The sequence below is a fragment of the Malurus melanocephalus genome, unplaced genomic scaffold, assembly GCF_030028575.1.
Source record: "Malurus melanocephalus ecotype Western Australia unplaced genomic scaffold, MMel_1.1 scaffold_20, whole genome shotgun sequence".
Lineage (NCBI taxonomy): Eukaryota > Metazoa > Chordata > Aves > Passeriformes > Maluridae > Malurus > Malurus melanocephalus.
In genome coordinates, this window is record NW_026623252.1 from 2,137,199 (window position 1) to 2,158,319 (window position 21,121).

At 40.0% G+C, this 21,121-nt stretch overlaps 1 protein-coding gene across 1 annotated transcript in view; it reads right to left on the reverse strand.

The window, feature by feature from the left end:
* Window positions 1–21,121, reverse strand: part of ERBB4 (erb-b2 receptor tyrosine kinase 4) — a 525,799-nt gene that overhangs the window by 123,529 nt on the left and 381,149 nt on the right. Inside the window, exons 5-12 of the mRNA XM_057389869.1 lie at window positions 19,289–19,354; window positions 12,676–12,794; window positions 9,459–9,600; window positions 7,898–8,011; window positions 6,422–6,548; window positions 4,111–4,184; window positions 2,841–2,931; window positions 1,188–1,387 (exon numbers count right to left, since the gene is read on the reverse strand). Of these exons, the coding sequence (XP_057245852.1) occupies window positions 1,188–1,387; window positions 2,841–2,931; window positions 4,111–4,184; window positions 6,422–6,548; window positions 7,898–8,011; window positions 9,459–9,600; window positions 12,676–12,794; window positions 19,289–19,354 (933 nt within the window). The remainder of the gene's footprint in view (window positions 1–1,187; window positions 1,388–2,840; window positions 2,932–4,110; window positions 4,185–6,421; window positions 6,549–7,897; window positions 8,012–9,458; window positions 9,601–12,675; window positions 12,795–19,288; window positions 19,355–21,121) is intronic.

Sequence of the window (21,121 nt, forward strand, 5' to 3'; positions counted from 1 at the left end):
CTTTTAACCCAAAAAAGTTCTGTTCAGCTCATCCTTCTGYCACATGCAACACAAGTTTGTGCCAGAGGATAAAGTATGGTGCAGCTTAAAAGGGGCACTGCTCTGCTGGGGTTAAGAAACAGCCCTTTCCCTCTACACCCTCAGGCATGATCACAGTAAAAACTGCAGTAATAGCAAGTAGCATTTCCTTAACTTTCACTTTTGCAAATTGCATGTAAAGAAACAGCTTGATAAAATAAGTGATAATAGTAATTAAAGTGCCACACAACAAAGTCAAGTGGAGACTGACCAAACGAGACTTTGTCCTTCCTGTGGATCTTCCATGGTAGGAGAGATTAGGAAAGTAACTGAGCTGCAGAGAGAGAGCTGCAGCTGTATTTCACCTAACACTGAAGATACACTCCACTAATGAGCACGGCCATTCACTCTCTCAAAACACAGCAGAACAGYACATCAAAGGGAGGGGAGAGAAAAAAAGATACAAAACCCCTCAAAAAATAACACCCTGCCCCCCAAAACAAAAACAAACCAACAGAAAGGAAGAACTAAAGTGCAAGTCAAAAACAGGACTCGAAAAAACCCAAAGCAAACATTTTTGGCTGGTCAGAGCACACACCCCAGCAATATCACTTAAATATACAAAGCAATTTAATGCATCTCTTCTCTTATGAAGCAGTCTAACAGATTAGCTGTATTGTTGCCATCATATGCCTGTATTAATGCAATTTGCTGCCTGATTTCTATATAAGAGCCTTCTTTGGCTTTTCAGTACTATGATCTCAGCCTAGTTACTGGCAYGTAAGCTTTCCTGAAGCAGTACTTTATATCAGATAGGTCAAATATGRAAAGGAAGAACTTGGTGACCTAAAACAGTCCCAAAAGTGACCTCTCTGGATTAAGAGAGGGCCCTTAGGGTAGGGGAAGCAGAAGATGCTCCATAAGGAAAGGACCGTAAAGAATTCATAATTGTGAAATTGGAACATTCCCATCACGGTGAGGAAGCAGCATGCTCTCTCTGCTCCCTTTCACGTGTTCACGCCTTAAAACATTTCATTTTCCTGTTCAGAGGCAGGTTAGGTCAAATCCTCAAATCCCTGGATGCTGTAAATGATCACAGCTCCCCTGCCATCCACAGGAGCCCCACAGGCCCCCAGGTGAGTTTGTGGCAGCGAGCAGCAGGTACTCACTGCAGTTCTCTGCCCTTTTGTTGCGGTGGATCACTGTCTTTTGGCTGGGGGTACTGAAGAGGCTGGTCCAGTTGACAGTGTGGTAGTAGCACAGGTTGCTGTTGTCTGTGATGTAGATGTTGCCAGCACTGATTTGCTTCAAGGACTGAAACTGCAGCGAGGTGATGCCTTGTTGCTTGAGGATGAGCAAGGAAAGGCCACTGGGATTAGAGCAAGAGAGAAAAAACAGCAATTAGCTCCAGAAGGCACAATTTATTGTATCAGGAAGGGAATTGCCCACTAGTATTAGTTCCTTGTGTCAAGATGATATTTCTGGAAGAAATGAGAATTGTTCAGAAAACTTTTATTTTGTGGTGACACAAATATTTTATGAGTCAACATCCAATTCTATTGCCCAGAAAATGATGAGTCCTGTCAGGAGTGATACACCACAAACTGATGCTCACAGYACTGGGCCAAGTAGGCCAGCAGAACTCCTCTACCAGTTTCATTTCATCCATTAACGGATTTTTTTAGATAATGCGCTGGTTGGGAAAACTGAATAAAATTAATATTTTTCTCTCAACAGCATTAAAATTGTGAYAGTTTATATGCTAAGAAGAAAATGACAAAATCATGCAAAATATATTAAAACATTTTCTGTCTGGCACCAAATTAGTGTCATTTGAAGTAATACAGGAAGAAATTGTTATTTTCAAGGATTTTTTCCAGCCCACTTTCTACATTTCATTTTTCTTTTGTTGTAATATGTGGTTATCGCCTTTCTTCATCAAAGGAACAGTAAATGATTGTCTGTGCAACATGAAAATGACTGCACATATTTTATGACTGAAGATTAGTGAAGACAATATCCAGTTTCTGGGCATCCTTTAAGTTATTGTATTTTAATGGCGATAATTGCTTTCCAGCTGTTCCAAATAAAAATTGCTGCCTTGGAACAGAATGCTGGGCTGTAATTCAACCTCAAGGTTTTCACTGCTATTCATATTCTGCTCGGGTTGCTGTTTAAGATGCCAGCAGAATCCTGTGCCTGATTTACTCCATCTCCAAAGTGGGGATCCAGGGGTTACTGTATAAATCACTCAGGTACCTCGTGCTTCCCCCAGCATTTCTCACCATATTTTCTTCTCTTCAAACCAATTTCTCCCATCTGAGTTTTCACACAGGAACATCTCTGGTGAAAATGGCACTATGGAGTTCACAAACACGTCACCTGCAAGGTGCCTCAGTGATTTCAGTGTTTTTCCACCTTTCACCTCTTAAGACCACGTTGTTTTTTGGGCATGGGAGACTGCACATCTAATCAGAGCCATAGAAACTCCTAATAATAAGGCTAAGTAATATTATGAATTCCTTTTAAACTATGYTTCTTCGCGAGGTCTTTTAAACCATAAAATGTAAGTTCTAAACAATGAGTAATAGCTACAGCCATGCACCAAGGCTGGTTTTTTAAAAAAATAATTCTGTTGAGAAGGTATKACCCATTGTAAACAGATGATTAGCAAAGATACCACCAATGAACACCTTGGTAACAGAGGAAAAAATGAATCAATTTACGATGTCCTTCCCAAAGGATGTTACATTCTCGGCTRCTGAACAAAGAGTCAGAGAATATTAATAAAGAAATATTCCATCAACAGAGAAGTACTTTACCTATAGAGAGCTCTCCCTCCGATTGTAACCAGGTTAGAAAACACCCTGAAGTCTGTCATATTCTCAGGCCATGACTGTATGTTYAAATACCCTGTAGGAGGAAAAGGCAAACACGTGAATGCCACTGATTGCAGCCATATGTGAGTTAGGACAGGCTTAGCCTATAAAGGAAAGACAGTGCCAACTTGAGGAAAAGAAATAAAAAAGGAAAGATGCAGACACTCAAGCTGCTCACCACCATCTTCTCCAAGAACACAAAAGAGAACTTGCCCTGATTTCTGAGGTGGAACTGTTGACTCTGTGCACAGGTTGTTTTGTGCTGCACAGTTCCCCAGGCAGGGCAGTTCTCCAGGATTTTAACTCAGCACTGGGCTGAAATCCAGTGCACAGTTACGTGCAGGGTTAATTCCGCTTCAGAAGGGCTGAGACTGTCAGTGTGCTTAGGAATGGCAAATTACAGACACCCAGGTGCCAGATTATCTTTGACATTAATTAGGAAGAGATTAAGAGTTTACTTTCATTTTTAATCCCACTGATTTCCTGAAGTACGCAACTTTTGAGAGGTGAAACATTCTGAGCTCCACCCAGCTACAATCAAGCCGTGGTGGCTACAGGTTTGTTTTTTTGGGAGATGAAATAGAACATTTTTTTCCTACTTATAATAATCAGTAATCAAATGAAAACTCAGAGTTGTAGTATCTTCCCCCCAGTCCACCGAATGGTGAAACAAGCAGTAAGATGCAAGAAAACAAAGTACAGAATTCTAGTTCTATGACCCCATTGCAAAGGCACAAAAAATGGGAGTCACTACCACCCCACACATTATACATCTGTCTTTAAATCACAAAAGCTTACTTGCAGCAGCATCTTCTGTTAACCAAGGGAAGGAACTGTAAAAGTGGACTGGCACATTTCAAAGACTTTCAGGTGAAGATAGCGGATTCCCATATTTCAGCACCATTTTCCTCCTATTTCTGTCCCTTGCAACACTTGTGTGACCTAGCTAATGTGGGACCAAGACCCCTTGTCCATGTGTAGCATYTGCCATAATGGACATCCTATGTTCATCAGCAAGGGCAACACACTTGTGGATATCAACTGATACTGAAGTTCTTCTGTATTAAATGTTTACAAAAAGTTACAGCATGATGAGCTTAAGAAAAACAAGTACTTTGTGTTCTTCAGAAGTCCAACAAAGGAAAAGTATAAATGCAAAGTGAGAATTAATTCATTAATTAGTGCAGAATATAGRAGGTCAGAAGTGTGTTACCTGTTATCTCTCTCACTGTTTGGAAGATATTTAATTTCTCTGGATTGATGGCAGCAATTGTGTGATATGGGTCTCTGAAAGATTAAAAACACATAATGTGACACTCTAAATAAGATCAGGTTCTCAAAGCCATGCCATGCAGGACACAGTATTAAGGTGTTCAACACTTTGTTTTCATAAGGATATGCACCAGTTTCTTGAGCCTGTTCCTGCAGATCTGTGTCCACCTTCTCCCACATCATCTTGAAGGAACATGAAGGTCAACCCATTCATGTTTTAGCAAATATCAATGCTATGGAAAATTAAGAAATTCTAAACAACCATGAGCGACCTTCCGAAAGGAAAGATGAATTTTCAGTGTTTTTTCCGGGAATGGTACTGCTGGSATACTGTATACCAGGACTAACAAAGCTGCTCCTGAAAGGACTGACAAGCTACAAGCAAAACAAAGCTAAGAGCATGCCAGTAGTTCCTGACACGGGGCATTTGAAGGGCACGCTTTTTAGGTGTTGAACAAAGAACSTCTAAAAATACAGATCCTTGCCAAGCAAGTTTGTCAATGAGATATGAAATAAACTCCACAACTTAAAACTTTAAAGCTAGATGTGCTATAGTACAAAAAGATGAAGATAAAATAACTTTAAAGATGCAGAAATACACTTAAACCCYTTAAATAGCCAAATGTCTCATGTTTTGTCAGCATATAGAACTGTAGAATAATGTATATCTTAATTATTACAAATAGTTGTGTATAAAATAATTATTACACATATATTTTTATATAAATTATTACAAATTCACAAAGACTTATAGTTCAAGTTCTCAGAAACAAGATAGGCTACAGAGCCACAGGATCAAAAAATTGAATAGGATCAGTTGTAACACCACAAGAAAAAAACCTTCTGCATCTTTCACCGAAATTATTCTCTGTCACTACAAAATACCTTCCTATTCCCCAGAGCACCAGACTTTAAGTTCCTACAATCTAAACCACTAAAAATTTGTACTTCTAAAAGCTTCAGTTTACCTGAATAAGTGAATTTGTAACCAAAGTTGAGTGGAAGTTGTAGAGACAATATGTAAGACTGTTGTTGCTCTGTACTGTCTATTTATAAAACAAACTACTTGTGTAGCCACTGTAATTTTTTAAATTTCCCTTTTATATTGCTGGCTTGAAAAATGTAATTGCAACTTTAAACAAAAAAGCTGTTCCAGAAATATAGCTATTTTTATTTGTTATCTAATCTTCTTCTCTTCTTTTAGCATATACTAATGTAATTCATGCTGCAGAAAAATTCAGGGTTGCAGTAYTCAGTGCCCTCACATGTCAAACTTGCTGATATGAATTTTCTTCATCAAGAATGAGACACAAAATGCTACACAGTTTCAACATTACATGTCCTACCCTTCCATAATATAGAATAGAATATTTTAGTTTACTGCTTATAGTCCAAATTTAGACATTTTTTAAGATGAGTATAATTGTACAATTGTATGAGTACAATCCAGGTTGGGGTTGGTTCTTTTAATTTAGACAGATTTTTTTATTGGACTCATAAAACTTCTGCAGCAAAAGTAGTTCTTGAAATTACATTTCATGAAATGCACTGCATTAATCCACACAAAGTTGTTCATGGGCTCTAGTTGGTTGTCTTGCATTTGCTTGATTTTTTTCCTGTCCTGTGAGATTTAACAGGTTTCCACCCAGCCTCTCAGTGGGTCATTTGGCCACAGCAGTCATGTGACATGTGACACTTAGAGGTTTTTCTGGACCTATTGCAATGAGCAAAATGTAAACCAAAATACTGGATTTAAACWTCAGTGAATTCTGTCTGCTTCTGCAATTGAAACTTAAATAGAGTCTTGAAAATTGATTGACATTAGGGCAGCTTTTGTGCATATGTGGGCAGTGACAGTCACCCAGACAATGACAAGTTATATTAAGYGAGGCTCTCTCCCTGTGTAATCTGCATATTATTCTGCTGGCCATACAAAATTTAAACAAACTCATGGAAGGTAACTTCCCTTTCTCCCTTCTCATCTCTAATCAGCCTTTATTGTAAGCCCATATTGAGGACCTCATAAAGTAACCAAAGATCATAGTTGTCTTTTCTCTTTTTGGTGCAAACAATTAATCCATCCTTCCTTTTCCTAGAGAGTGAATCTTAAGAATCAAGGGAATGGTTTCCTTCACAAAGGAAGRCAGGAAACGAGTTTATTCTGGATCTGCTATTCTGCAGCCACATTAAGAGGTGGATGCAATTGGTTCAGCTGGCACCATCACACACCGTTTTAACATTTTGTCACTTACCCATGAATCCCAGTGACAAGGAAGATAAGGTTGCCATTGATCTTGGTGCAGTTTACAAACTTGTCAATGTTGCTCGAATCCACTGTCTGAGCTGACACCAAGCTCCCTGTTCCAATGCCATCACATGCTGCCAAAACAAGGAGCTTGTGTAAAGAACCAGGGAAAGCAACTCCAGAACACGTTGATCTTACAGACACGAGCCTTCACCTCATTCAGCAGAGAGGTGYTCAAACAGCACCCCTGACCCATATTCCCAAAGAAGCACATGCCAGTTTAAAATGAACAACTAAAGTACCTGCCACAGAACCCTGGCACAAGGTTAAGGTATTTCACGTGGGATATATAAAGGCAAATATCAACCACACAAAATCTTACTCAGCCCAGCYATGCCATTTCTTGGTGCACTGCACACTGCAGAAACTGAGGGGTCCTCAGTTTCTCCAGAGGCACCCTTCTCTGGTGGATTTGTGAACTTAACCATCCCTGCCATAAGGCCATTTCAAAGGTCATACAAATAGCTTGTTCTTTATCAGCTCAACTAGCAAGTTACTGGTGCCTGGAGAAACTCTGACAACCAGTGAGGAAACTTCTCAGTGTAGCCCTTCTACGTAATTTAACTGTATTTTCTGGGACACAGGATGCATCTAGGAACAAACAAAACAAACTCATAATTTCAACCATAATGTATTCTGTCTTCCAAACTGGACTCCTCTAATGGCAGATACCAGTAGAAGCTTCTACAAACATGTTATAGCTTTCCTCCTGACAGAGCAAGGAACTCTACACCTGTGTTTTATGCATAAAACTATCTATTCAACAACAACAGAAGTTATTTACCATAATTAAGCCAGATATGGCTTCCATTAGGACTGAAAAGTGCAACAGGCCCATGTGGGAAAACTAACGGTGCTTTGCTCCACAGACCTTCAAGCAGGGAGGAGAAAGCCTCCCTGCTGGAGTCTGGGATAGCAAAATAACCTACAGATTTCAGACTTTCCAACAGAGCCATCACYAGTCTGTGTTTTAGACACTTAGAAAGGATGTAGGAGATTCTGGGAAGGCAGAGGAAGTAAATAGAAATCTAATGTTGTATTGACAAGTATGAGACATCCCACACACTGAAGTCAGGGCTTTTTGTATGGCCACTTTTGGAATGACAAAAGGACAATGCTAAAACATCTCCAGGAAATACTTGTCATTAAAGTAACACAATAAAGAATTCTTTCAGATTTCTCTAAAACCAACAGTGAAATCCCCTTCATTTGTATCTAATAAAAAGTAATTGGTTTGGTTATATTACCATTACAACTTAATAAATTTTCACTCTATTGTATATGCTTGACACACAACCTACATAGCTCAAAGTTTTGTGGGTATTCAAAGGCTATTAATATTCTACAACACACTCCTGAAGGGCATTTCCTGCCAAAATAACACCCCGTGTAGACTATATTCAAGAAAATTTATACTGCCTACCTTTAGGACAAATATCAGTGCAGGGCTTGCACATCTTAATACCATTTTCTTCAACCTCCATCTTGGAGCTCGGACATGCCCGGACACAAGAGCTGGAATCTACCACAAAGTTGTCTGAAAAGAAAAAGAAGATATTGGCAGAAAGTGAATAAAAGTTGGGACATGTTTTCTGTCTCTGTGTCAATACATTTGTTACTTTTCCAGTCACATTAACACAGTTCAGTGKTGTCAGAAGTGTATAACCAAAGCAGGCACATTATCAGAGACTTATGAAAATCCATAATTGTCAGGCCTGATCCCACTTTGTCCCCCAATTTAGCTTTATTATTATTTGCAGGGAGGGGAAAAAGTTACAGTAATTGGAGAGAAATAAAACAAGATGCTCTGTCCTGACTTTTTCATGCACACACAAAAATATACACCTGGGATAAAGCAGTGAACAAGACAGTGACAAGTATTTCTATTTTTTTCCCTGTAAAACAACTGCCAAAGGGAATATAGACTGATCCTACCTAACAAATAGCTTAATACTGATAAGAAAGGAAAAAAAAAAGGGAGAAAGTTCAGTTAAGTATTTGGGAAAATAATTATATCCTTTATAGTGCATGATACATCAGGTTCTTAATAAACCAATCTTGCTTCAACAAACACACCACTATATAGGCAGAACCAGGCCCTGGTGGTCACAGCCTCTGTTTGCTGCCAGCCCTCTACAGAGATACAAAAYTGGGATTTTGGCTTGGGTTGAATTATGATGCCATTTAATATAAATCACCCATCCTTCTTACATGTAATTTATGGATAAAATAATTAATGCACAACTCTAAGTCTTCATGGAATTAAAGGGAGAGCAAGAATACTGTCTCCTTTGTTATTCTTTCTAATTAAACCAGCAGATTCAAAGACTGCGTAAGTGATGACCCTATAATTTTTTCTATTACTTGTCATCATCTGGCTGCTATCTCAGAAGCATGTGGGTTTTACATGCATGGGATTTTTCTTTTTTTAACTCCCTCTTCCCCTCTAATTTTACTCTGGAGTTTTAAGACTGCRTTGTTGTCAGTATGACAGGTTTATTCCTCACTGGGATGGAACTGCTCAACTTTCTATCAAGCCATCATTATTTCAAGTTAGGGGCATCAATCTCAAGAAAACATTTGGTGACAAGTGCTGGTGGAGGGTGCTATTTTTCTGTAAACAGAAATTCATTCCCTTTTACAATCCCACTGTTTTAACTATTTATTTCCACTATTTTGGAATTCGCAAATACTGATTTAAAGCATAAATGCAATGAGCATTTGGCCAAGAAAACAGAAACCACCTTTCTTTAGGAAAATTACTCTGGGATACTTGGGAAGTGTCAGTAGCACAGAATGTCACTGCCTTTAGTTGACACCTGACTGAGTTATTACGGGCTGCAAGCACAYGTGGAGTGATTGGAGAGATTGTGCTCTGCACTCAGCTCTCATTCTCTCACTGTTTTAAGGCTCCTGAAATGCAGCTCCAGCTTCCCATCACTGCAGGAGAAGGCAGAGAGCAGGGCAGACAACACAGCACTCACGTGGGCACTTCTTGACGCAGAAAGCCCCATAGGTGTACTTGGCGTTGTGATTGTGCTCCAGCTGGAAGGTGGTGGGGTTGTACACAAAGGTCTGGGGACACTGAGTGACACATGCACCGCTGTCATTGAAGTTCATACAGGCCTGCAAAACAAGGGAGACAAGAAGTATTGAATTAAAGCACACAGCTGCATCGGGTTTTTCTATTTGGTGTTAAAGATGGCCTTGATTATTCAGAGCTGCTGTGAAAGTGAGGAATATGATAGAGTTCTGTAACATTCACTTTGGCTACTTGGATTTCTTGCTAGGATCTTGGCAAAAATCTGACTTTTCAAATTAGGGGGTTTGGTGAACCCCCTTAATTGGTAACAGTTGCCTGTTACAACACTTCCTACAAAGCTAAAACAACACTGTAATTTGTTTTATAACTACTCACAATCAACTAATTCAGGACTTGATAGGATATCCTAAAACTGCCAAGAGTGAGCAGCTATTTATCATCATCCAAACAAATGCTAATGACTTTTTCAGAGGTCCAACCCTTTAGATTTCTTACAGCATGAGTACATCATCAGCTGAAAACTGGAATTCCCAATTAGGAAGCAAGAGGGATAAGAATTTCTTTTGAGCTAGCACAGGAGGGGGGCCTTTCCCTAAGTGGCAAGTTTAACAAGGTCAGTTGCTTCACACACTGAGAGAAGAAATTAGGACTTTGGCCCACTTAGMATTCAGGCTCTGCCACACACAGCTGACAGAGGACAGGGCCTGACAAATGAAGAGGCAATGTGTGGATAACAAAAGTAATGGGATGCAGGGAAAACAATTGACCATGCAAGGCTGGCAATTAGGAGTAGAAAGGSCCACCGATTTTGACATTCAWTATCAKCAYRTAYCATGTCTGTGGTTTTAAACACACATGATAGGAAAASTGTGGAGCAATTTTCACAGAGCATACCACGAATGAAAAATCTGTATGAATATGAAAGATGCAGTTTAAGCAGCCACTGTTACTGGGTAATGCCTCCCCACTAACTTGCAACCCAGGTGACTTTGGATGTGTTAGTCTAGGAGTAAATCCTTCTGGTCTTTTTCCAGGTTTTTAAAATACAGATGGTTTTGTGTCTTTGAAGAGTCAACAAGTGTAAGAATAATATGTGTGTCTTGTCCCCTTCGCTCCTGGACTGGGACTGAGAAAAAAAGTGAAAAAGATTCTTCTGTTCTGCTGATTTTACTAGTAGGACCATGGGACCTGTCACGCCAGMTGATTTCAGAAAGGAGAGGCGAAGAATGTATCCAAGGACAAAATCTGTTGCGGAAAGGGATAAGCAGGGAGATCCATGATGAAAGCACCGTCCTACATGGAACATGTGCTAAGCAAAACTGCTGATCCTGTCTTTTTTCTGGTTCTTTAAAATGCTCATTATAAAACATGCCAATTTTTTCCACAGAAACAGATTTCTTTTTTTCTTACAAAGATAAACACTTTACTCCGAACTGAATGGGAAGTCCACCTGAGAAATARGGTTTGTCATTTTTCTGACTCCAATAGGCACTCAATCCTATGCATTTCAAATTCTAGACCCAGTTTGAATCTGAGATAAAAACATCAGTAAAACTTTGCTTTAGCATGTTTGCTTGCATTTATGTTAGCTGATGATTACTCTCTTGCTTTTAGAACTGAATATGCAAATAACTGGATGGCAGCATATGGAGGAGGATGGATGAATTTTATCTACAGATATTAAAACCGTACTTAGAACAARATGCTGTTGCAAGATGCCATAATGCACTAAAGGATTTGTAATGCTTCATAAGCTGTACTTTTGCTTATTAATAAATACTAATTTAGTTTRTTTCCTCAACCCATTTCTTACATGTTGGCTTAAAAGGTACTCCATCATGTACATGACAATTCTTTAATAACAGTTTAGCAAAGGCATAAAGTAAAGCACACCAATACTCCTTGGAGACATGGCAGTTCTCAGGAAGAACTCATCTAGAAGATCTGGGAACTTTTAATTTATGACTGAAATGTTTTACATATATTCGTAATTGCTTTGATAATATATGCAAATTTCTAGCATTTTGTGTTAAATGCTGCTAATTTGTGAATAGAAGTAGGAGGAAATACACAGGGAAAAAACAAAGCACCATGTCTCAGCTGAAAACTAAGCACAGTTGTCTATAGCCTAAAGGGTTACACTTTTCACCCACTGTGTCTAAGCAAGTAATGACTAGCCCTGAAAATTGCCAGACCCCCGCTGAATTTCTTTTACATTGCTCTGGGGCCAGGAGGGAATGAGAATAAGCCCTGGGTGCTTCTCTGCTGGATCAGAACAAACATGCTAGTTGATTTTTAGCATACACATTTCCATGACTGCCACAATTCAGGAAGTTTAACTTTCAGGCTGCAGCATTGCACAACTTAAGCTGCCAATAACTTGTTCTTAACCTTTGAAAATGGGCAGATATCAACACATCAGTTCTGAAGATGTTCTTCAATGCTCATTTGAGAACAATAGCTGCATTTTACYTCTTCCCTTTACCTATTTATCAACCCAGTATGATGAGCTACATTTTTTCAGATCAGTTTTGGGTTCTAAAGACGCTAAAACTCTTAGAAATAATGGATTAGAAAAAAGAATTTTCTACAGGCTTGGATGTTGAGATGGCTTTTTCTTTAAAGAAACAGACAATTTCTTCTTTTCTTATGCGCGCATTTGAGGGAAAGTGTTTTGGGAACCACTTCCCTTCCATCTCCATGAAGAAGCATGCCTAGTAAAAAAGCTGAATTTAAATTAAATCTGGCAGAAACAGGGAACACCTTGCACACAGAAGCTAAATAGTATTCTTGACTTTCATATGAAAAGCACACAGAGTAGTAATAAAAGCCATGCTCAAATGTAATGACAAAAACTTCTAAAAATTTGTTATCACCTCTAAAAGCTAATTTTGGAAAAGAAAAAGATAAAAATCACAGAGATAGGCATATTAATGGTTCCCAATATGTATTTACATATCTCATAGAGCTTTTAATGGGTATATTAAGTAGATAAATGATGTTAATAGAATATGAAAAATACTGAATGCTAAAATTTGCATTCTGAATCTGTGAGTGTGCATGCAGTACATTAAAAGGGATGAAATGGTGAATTTCATGGATTAAAGCATTAAGAATCTTMAGAGTGACTGCTAGGAAAAATAAAAAATCCCACATACAAAGCAGTCTGTGTCCTTGGGTCCGGAGCAGCCCCCGGCGCACTCGCGGTGGCAGCAGTCGCTGACGTAGGGCCCGTAGCAGCGTCCGTCACACTGCTCTGCACACACGGTCTTGGTCACTGCAGGGAAAGGAAAAGGAAAAGGGACAGTGTCAGACACAGGGCTGGGCACAGAGCTCTCCTACTGCTCCCTGACAGTGACAAAAACACCCACAGCATGGAGGAAAAACCCCTACGGAGTGAGGGAACGGCCTCAATGGCTGGGTGCTCAGATCCAGAATGTCTGCAGGACACCTGTAACCAGAATATCTGTATGACACCAGAATACCTGCAGCACACCTGTATCTGGAATATCTGCATGACACCTGTATCTGGAATATCTGCATGACACCTGTATCTGGAATATCTGTATGACATCTGTATCCAAAATACCTGCAGCACACCTCTGGACAGAGTGCCTGCAGGATACCCGTATCCAGAATGCCTGCAGGACACCTGTATCCAAAATGCCTGCAAAACACCCTCTTTAGGAATATACATGTTGCTCAAAGAATGTGGAGAAGGAGTTTTTAAAGTGTGTGCTCTTACCCTTAAAAATTTAAGTGGAATGTTACTTTCAAATAATCTGTTTTTGTAAACAGATTATGAACCCCCACACAAAATAACAGAAGAGCCCATCAGTTCCTTGTGAGCTTTCCCCGCAGAACAGCAACACGGAGTAAATGAGTGACATTCAGAGTGAGGCCACCACTGACAGASCCACATGCTGCYCTTGATGGCAATCCATTTGACAAAYRGGAACAGAACAGACTTGGAACACATTTGGGAACACCACTTGCTATTTCCACTAAACACAACCCTGCCTTCATTCACAGGGAAGCAACTTGATCTACCAGCTGGATTGTGGTTCCACACCACTCAGGGCTTATCTTGTGCAAAGAGCAAGTGGAGCATCCACCTTCCCTCCCTCCCTCCCTCACCTATAACCTTTATTTCTATTTTACGGAAAAATAAATTAGTATTATCCAAATGATTATACCAACCACCATTGCCTACCGTGCTGTCAGCTGTCTTTTCATAAAAGCTGGCATGATACACTTCTGCAATTAACCTTCAACATCTATTTTGTTAAAAGCATTTAATTACTTCTCTATGAAAAACACTTTTCAGGAAGCAAGAGAAAACAAAATTTCATCTAACTTTCTGCTCAATTCTGCTATTTAATGTGGAGGTAACTCCTTTATAAGTACATTYTGATCCACACTCCCTTCACTGCTTGCCAGAAATACTTAAGGTAATGCTGAAGCTTCTTGCTCCATACAGTATTTATTTAGGATAGAAAAATGTAAATAACTAAAAGAGAAGTGATTGTTTATAATCTATGCAATAAAATGATGCTCTTTTAGAGCAATTTCATCTTGCTGATACCAGGGGAAAATCCCRAGACAGAAAAGGCTTTTGTGCCTTGTGCAATCTAATTTGAGAAATTTGGGAAATTTCTGTGAAGGCACTTGCTGTCAACATTATCTGAGAAGTGCATTAAAAGGATTTATTTATTAAGTGGATTATAGCAAAGGTTTGTCACCGTTCTTCCCCAGCTGTTTATTTTGCAGGGAAAACAAACAATGCCAACTGAAATGCCAAGATGTTGTTCTAGGAATAGGCTAGAACATATCCTATCTGTGTCCTGCTTCCTATTGAAGGTCCAGGTCTGAGGAGAACCTGTCAGGTGTCCCCAATGGCACCACACACACCAAGACAGATTACAGCTTAGAGGGCCCTGGATAATCTTAAGGACTCATGCTTAAGACACTTTAAAAGGAAGGTTTTATCCCAAAACAAAACAAACACAAGGCAATTCTGTGTATTGTCCGAAGGCCTGAAACAAGCTGATTGCTCAGATGCCAATAAACATTACTCACCAGATCAGCTTTGTGTGATCATTCTCAGAGGGTAACCCCACAGAAAATGTATGTAGCTGCACTGGTTTAAAAAAATAACAAGCTTTTTTTCCCAAAACACTTTCCTCCAAATATAATCAACTGATTTTATAGCTATAACTCCAGACCTGAAAGAGTGAAATAGAAATATTACCCAAAATGCCAAAGCACATGGCATTTCAGGTGGCAGGTACTCATATCTTCACCCAGCACAATTGTGAGGAGAGTCTTACTAATCACATTTCAAACCAGACTTTTTGAGGGTCAGCAAAACCACCTGCCTGGATTCCTACAGATCATGTGTGTGGTCCCAAGAATTTGGAGGATTTGACTACACAGAACTGTCACAGTCAGGGCCAGGACCAAAGGACAAACACCAAAGCCCTGAAAAATGTGCTGTGCATTGGGATGGATTTCTGGGAGAAACTGTCAACCTCTACCAGTAGTTCACAGCAGTAAGCTGTGTTGGAGATGGGGTGAAATGACCACCTCATATACATGTGCAAACCATCAGGCTCCTTTATATTTTCCTCTCAACTTTAATTGTGACAGGAAACTATAAATCTATGAAGGAAAAAAAAGGGAAGTAACTGAAATCAATGAAAGTGTTACAAACATGCCRAGTTATTAGAGCAATACAAGGGTCTTAATTAAAGATGCTGCCTCCAAGCAGAAATGCTGGGTTTCCCTGACTGATCCAAGCTGCTGGTTCAGCTCTTTCTGTGAGCCCCACCAGGCTTCTGCTCTTCTTTTGCTGCTCTGATTTGGTACCTTCTCCTCAGCAGCACCAGCTGCACAAGGACTGTGTAAATACACCTGTGCTCAGACCACACTCCTGTACACACACAGAGTTAAGGGAGCACCTGACATTTGCTGTTTCTTATTTCAGGTATGATTTTCTAGGTTATATTTCTCTGTTTGCATTTTCTTAGTTGGGTCTATACCCTAATTTAGATTTTTCTCTTTTCAGTTACRTTCCTCTTGGACAAAGTCCATAATTCGTCACATTAATAATGTATTGAATTTTGGAAGTTTTAATTTCCACGTGAAAATCTCAACAGACACGAACAGCAAAAATTTTAACAAACTAAGATTGTTAAATAGATTTTCAACTTTGATTAGTAACTTCCAAAAGCATTTGTTATTATGATTTTATTTAAAGTGGCTTACATTCTATCCAGTGCATGCTCAATACCCTTTGAAAAACAGTCTGTTTAAATGTATTTTCACTTTAGCCTTTCCTGATACTGAAACAAATTATATAATCAAGATTTCAAATTCTTCTTATTAACAGCTACTAATATTTTAATTATAAAAGAAAAAYGGATTCTCAACTGTGTAAAACAATACCCTGGAATTTTGTCTTCTCTACCTCCTAACAGAACAGCTTGGCTTAAATTTCCTATTAATGGTCTTCTTAAATACATGGATTTTCTGGCCACATTTAGAAAGATATTAGAACAGAGTTAGATGCAGGTGGTGTTTCAGACAGAGTTAGCAACAAAGACGTTGCTGGAAGGCAACGTAAGAAGCAGCTAGGCAGATGATATTCATGAAAAAAACAAAGGGATTTAGATTTTTTTTTCCATATGTAATTTGAAATGAAAGACATGGATTAAGATCTTTCATTTTTTTATCCTTTCCCAGGAAAATAATTTAAATCTTATCTTGGGAGGGGGGCTCATTAGAATATTTTGCTTCAATCCTCAATCAAAAAAAAAAAAAAAGACATTATTGAAATGCAGCTCTGAATGGCTTCTAGGATCAAAATGGTTTGGCACTGGAGGTAGAGCACTCCAATGTTTTCCTACATGTGTTGGAAAGATGTGCATTGCCAAGGTGATGGGGTTAAGGTGAYGCCTGATGATTTTTGCTTTTCCTTTTTTATGGTTTCTGTACACTCTATGCATCCCCCTGTACCCCTTAGCCCATATGTTTGTACATGTTTGTAATTCCTGTAGCCTGATATTCAAGCTTAATTTAAGAGTTCTGCTAGACAGAGAGAGCAAACATCCTCAATAAAAAAAATCAGTGTGCTCTATACTATCTTAAACCCAAGGCTCCAGCCTTGAATAAAGCCTTCTCTCTAAAACATCTTGTGCAAACTAAGTTCTAGCCTCATTCGAAGGAAGAAAGATTCATTAAGAGAAAAATCCTAGATAGATATGCTAATTCCTAAAATCTATAAAACTTTTATCCGTGCTATACACAGGTGTGCATTCTGCCATCAAGTTGTGCACCTGGAATGCCAAATACCAAAGTAAAACCCTTTTATCCCCTCAACCGTGTCTGTGTCATTATTAAAAACTGGTTTTTAATTTTAAAAATTAAAAACTGTTGCTCAAGGCAACAAAGGTAGACACAATGTGAACACCACCACTCATCCTGTCTCCAGCTTGTATCCTACAACAACATTTGTGAGCCTGAAAACCAGGCCTATCGTTTTAAAGTCAGAAATGAAGGCAGYGACAGCATAGTCCCACTTGCATTTTTGTTTTGAGTCTGTACTGAAATTCTCCCTTTTTACTTCACACAGTTTGGAGGAAACACATTGTGAGAAAATAGAAAATACAAAGAAGAAATACCCTTTGCCAGCCTTTTCCTTCAACACTGCTGCTTGTCCACGGTGCAGTGAGGTCATGGAGGCAAAGAGACCTAAAATTAATTCCTGYTCCTGACAATCAGAGGCTGCAGAGTGGGCTTGAAGGTAAGAGGATGTGGAGTAGCTACTTCAAGTAGAAGAGTGTGATCTGTGCATCTCCCTGAAACTCAGACGGGTTATGGCTTTTCCTAGTTTCTTATTTTAACCCCATGGCTGTGACACGGCCTGTGCCCCTGTTGGGATTTGTGAGGGCAGCCACTGTGAAGGGAGGGAAGGCTGTCACTGTGAGCCAGTCTTGCGTGCAGCCCTGCTGAGCCCCTGCCTTGGCAGCACTGCAGATAAGCTTTGCTGTCCCTGGTATTGCTACATTAATCCACYACATCGGGTCTGTTATCTGGGAGCAGTGTTTTGTGGAGACTGAGACTGTGGGAGCTGATCCTGCCACATCTGCAGCCACACAGTTGGACTGGCCACGAGGCCTGAACCAGGATCACGGGCTCCTTACAGAACACAACTGCCAAGATTTTAAACTATTCTTGGATAAGATCACCACAGGCCTGAATAAATCTACTCATGTTTGGATGGATCATGCAGCTTCTTACAAAGCTACTAACTTTAAAAGACAAACAAACTTCTCATTAGGACAGAGGGGAAAAAACCCCGAACCATTAATTAATTCTAACCATGATAGAATAATTTCATGGGCTAGGGTTTAAGTCCCTTTCCAGTATCTATTTCAGCACATAACCCTGAATCTTTTCCTKAATTCCTCGAGGCCTTCATAAAGACTGCCAGCAGAGGAAGATGTCCTAGCTCAATTCAGACAAAGAATTTGCTCAGCATCWTTGTACCTCATTCCTCCAACCTGTCCTAAGGGGTTTTTAACCACACCTGCAGATAAAGCACCATATGAAGCAGTAATGTAAGAACAGGTTAATTTGGGCAGAGCTGTAACTGTGAGCAGCTTCCCCAGCAGTATCAGCTGATGCTCTTGAAGGGAAAGCAGCTCCTGCCTCTGCAGGCACGTGGCTCTGTCCCTTGGGTCAGCAGGGCAGCTTGGATTCATCCAGTTTTAAAATCACTATCTCTCACTCCAAGTAGTCCAAAAATAAAAATAAAATAAAATTTTTTAAAAAGGCACTGTTGGGCTGTTCCTACCCATGTCCCAGGTGTTCCTACCATGTCCTGGGTGTGGCTCATCTGTCACACTCCTTCCTCCCACCTACAGCTCAGCCAAGGAAACAAGCACAGGCTGGAGAAGTGTTCTCTGGGGGGCTCCCAGCAAGCACTTCATTTCCCAGGAAGAGTGACTCCAGTAAAAGCAACTGGTTTTCACCTTCTTGTAAGCASGAAAAAGRAAAAAAAAAAACTTGTAGGAAAAGACAGCTCTCAATTTTCTCTTTTATTTTCTGCTAATATTGTGATTGTGCTCCGAGCTCTTTAGTGCCTAAGAGAAAGAGCTGAAAGCACACTAGAAAGAAACTCATTTTAATGCWCTCTAAATTCAAGAGGACAGACGGACATTGTGAATAACCCTTCACTCTACTTCCTTCACAAAAAAAACTATTATTCTCTCTTTCAGTGCAACTCAAATACATTCTGAAGTTATTATAAAGAGAACRATTCTGCAAGATAACTAATATTCCCAGGCTACCACTGAAATTAACAGAGTATTTTGGCATCAGGAACTTTGCAGTGTCAGGTCATCATTAAAGATCTCCAAATCTGCTTCGTAGTTTTTTCTATTCCTGCAGTATCCACATCAGTGTATTCCAAAATAACCATCAATATTCTCAAGAGCCRTGCTCCATGTTGCCACCAAGTAGGGAAAAGAAAATTCGAGTTAGTGTAAGCAGTTTTAGAAAGCACAAGGGAGGAAAGAAAAACATTCGCATGGGTGAAAAAAAAAAGCAGATCATATATTGGTAAAAAGATATGGAAAAAGACCCCTCATATATTTTAGTTACACTGTACCCAAAAGTTATAGTATCCCTTCACAACTGGAACAAAAACAAGTAAGATATCTGCTACATTGTTTTCCAGTCCTTTATTTCTGACTCTTACACACTTACAGGTCTGGCAGTGATTCTCTGTGGGTCCCCAGCAYCGGCCTGTGCAGGACTTGTGGCATCGACCACCTGTAGGACAGACAGAAAGACAAGGATTAGAAATGTGGCTTCCTTTCATTCCTCTAATATCCAGCAGCCACCAAAGAGGAGAGTCCATCTTGTCTTTGGAACGTTTTYATGTTTTACCAAGGCTGAGACAGTGCCTGTAAAAAAGGCCCAGCTACATAACCAGACTGGTGTCAAACATATATGAAATAYAGGTACTTATCTAAAAGGACTGAGGAACAATGTCATCACTCAGTGCTATCACTGCTGCTTCCCACAGCCTATGTAAGCCCTGCTGATTTCTCCACAGGAGAAGAGGTGACTGTGCTGGAAAGGCTTACAGCTACCCACTTCCTCCAGTTATTCTGAACAATGGGATACTCCCCTTGCCTGTGGTTTGCTTCAAAAGGAACCTCATGTTCCTTCAGACCTTGGGCATGATATCCTGCATCATCTGTCTACATCTTGACAGGTTCAGCTGCTGAAGAAAAAGAACTGTAGGTGCTTTCACTTAAAATACAGCTGGAAGAGGAAGTGTAAGCAATGGTAGGTTTTGTAAACTATCTGGTATGTAGAGACTGAAATCCACTTGGATTGAAGTGGGAGCTGAGTTCACATGTCCATATCATGGTAAAATGACCCCTGTGAGAGGGAATGGCAAGCAAGCAGAAGAGCTGGAATGYTCTCCTCTGGCTGCACCTCAACACCACTGGAGGAAGCGCTCGGACGGTCCCACACCAGTCCGGGCTGAGAGGGAATGAAGATCCCATTCCACAGCTCCCATCTGGACATGGCCAGAGTCCAGGCACCCCCAGGTGTGGCAGTGCCTGAGGGGCAGCCAAGCCCTTCCCAAAGGCAGAGTTGATGGGATGAACCGAGAAACCCACCGTAAAGCTTGTGGAAGACTATGCACAGTCCTTATTGCTGTGCTTTTGACCGCAGGAACCTAACTTTGTGCTGATTAAACTTTTATCCATCACTGAATACTGCTGAGATTCTGGTAAGTGAATTTCCCCTTTGAACCTGATCCAGGTTCAATCCTTTCAATCGTGTATTAACAGCTGCTGCTGTTAGCACTGCTCCATTACACTAAATCAAATACCTGCCACATACCTGATGGGAGACRGAGAAAGTGCAAAATGTCTCTCAGCTAAGGTTGGATCATCCTAAAGACAAACCCTACTCCTCTGCTAGCAGTGTGCTCACACCTGGAAGATGTCACAGAGCTGAGCAAACCCACCGTGGTGGTTGTGTGAAGTTGGACTCTCTGTCACTGATTTTTCAAAGCCAGCATTCCTCCCTCACCATTCCTGTGCTATTGATGCTGCTGCCTGGAAATGACCACACTGAATGCCAACTACCTTGTTAAAACTACCAGCTCCTTGTTGCATTCATGTTCATTTAAAGCAATTACACTTGGGAAACATTATTGCTGACATCACCAGCACATAATTTGCTGTCACATTCTACCATCTGTTTGTTTAGATCACAAATGTACTATAACTACATAATGCAAACTCATTCTGGCTGACAAGGAGGGCGCTCCATCTGGCATGAATAATRCAACTTTAATCAGTAATAACGATTATTATGATTATTAAGAGACTACTGGAACCCTCCACAGAAAAGCAAATATATCCATATTGATTTATAAGAATGAAAGTTTAAAAAGACAAGGTAAACAGCTAATTAAAGCATGAATTTTAGCAGATGAAGCTTAAGATACAGGTTGCTGGCTGATTTTGGTACTTGCTGAACTGAATAGAAATGCTCCCCYTTTTGCCCTGGATT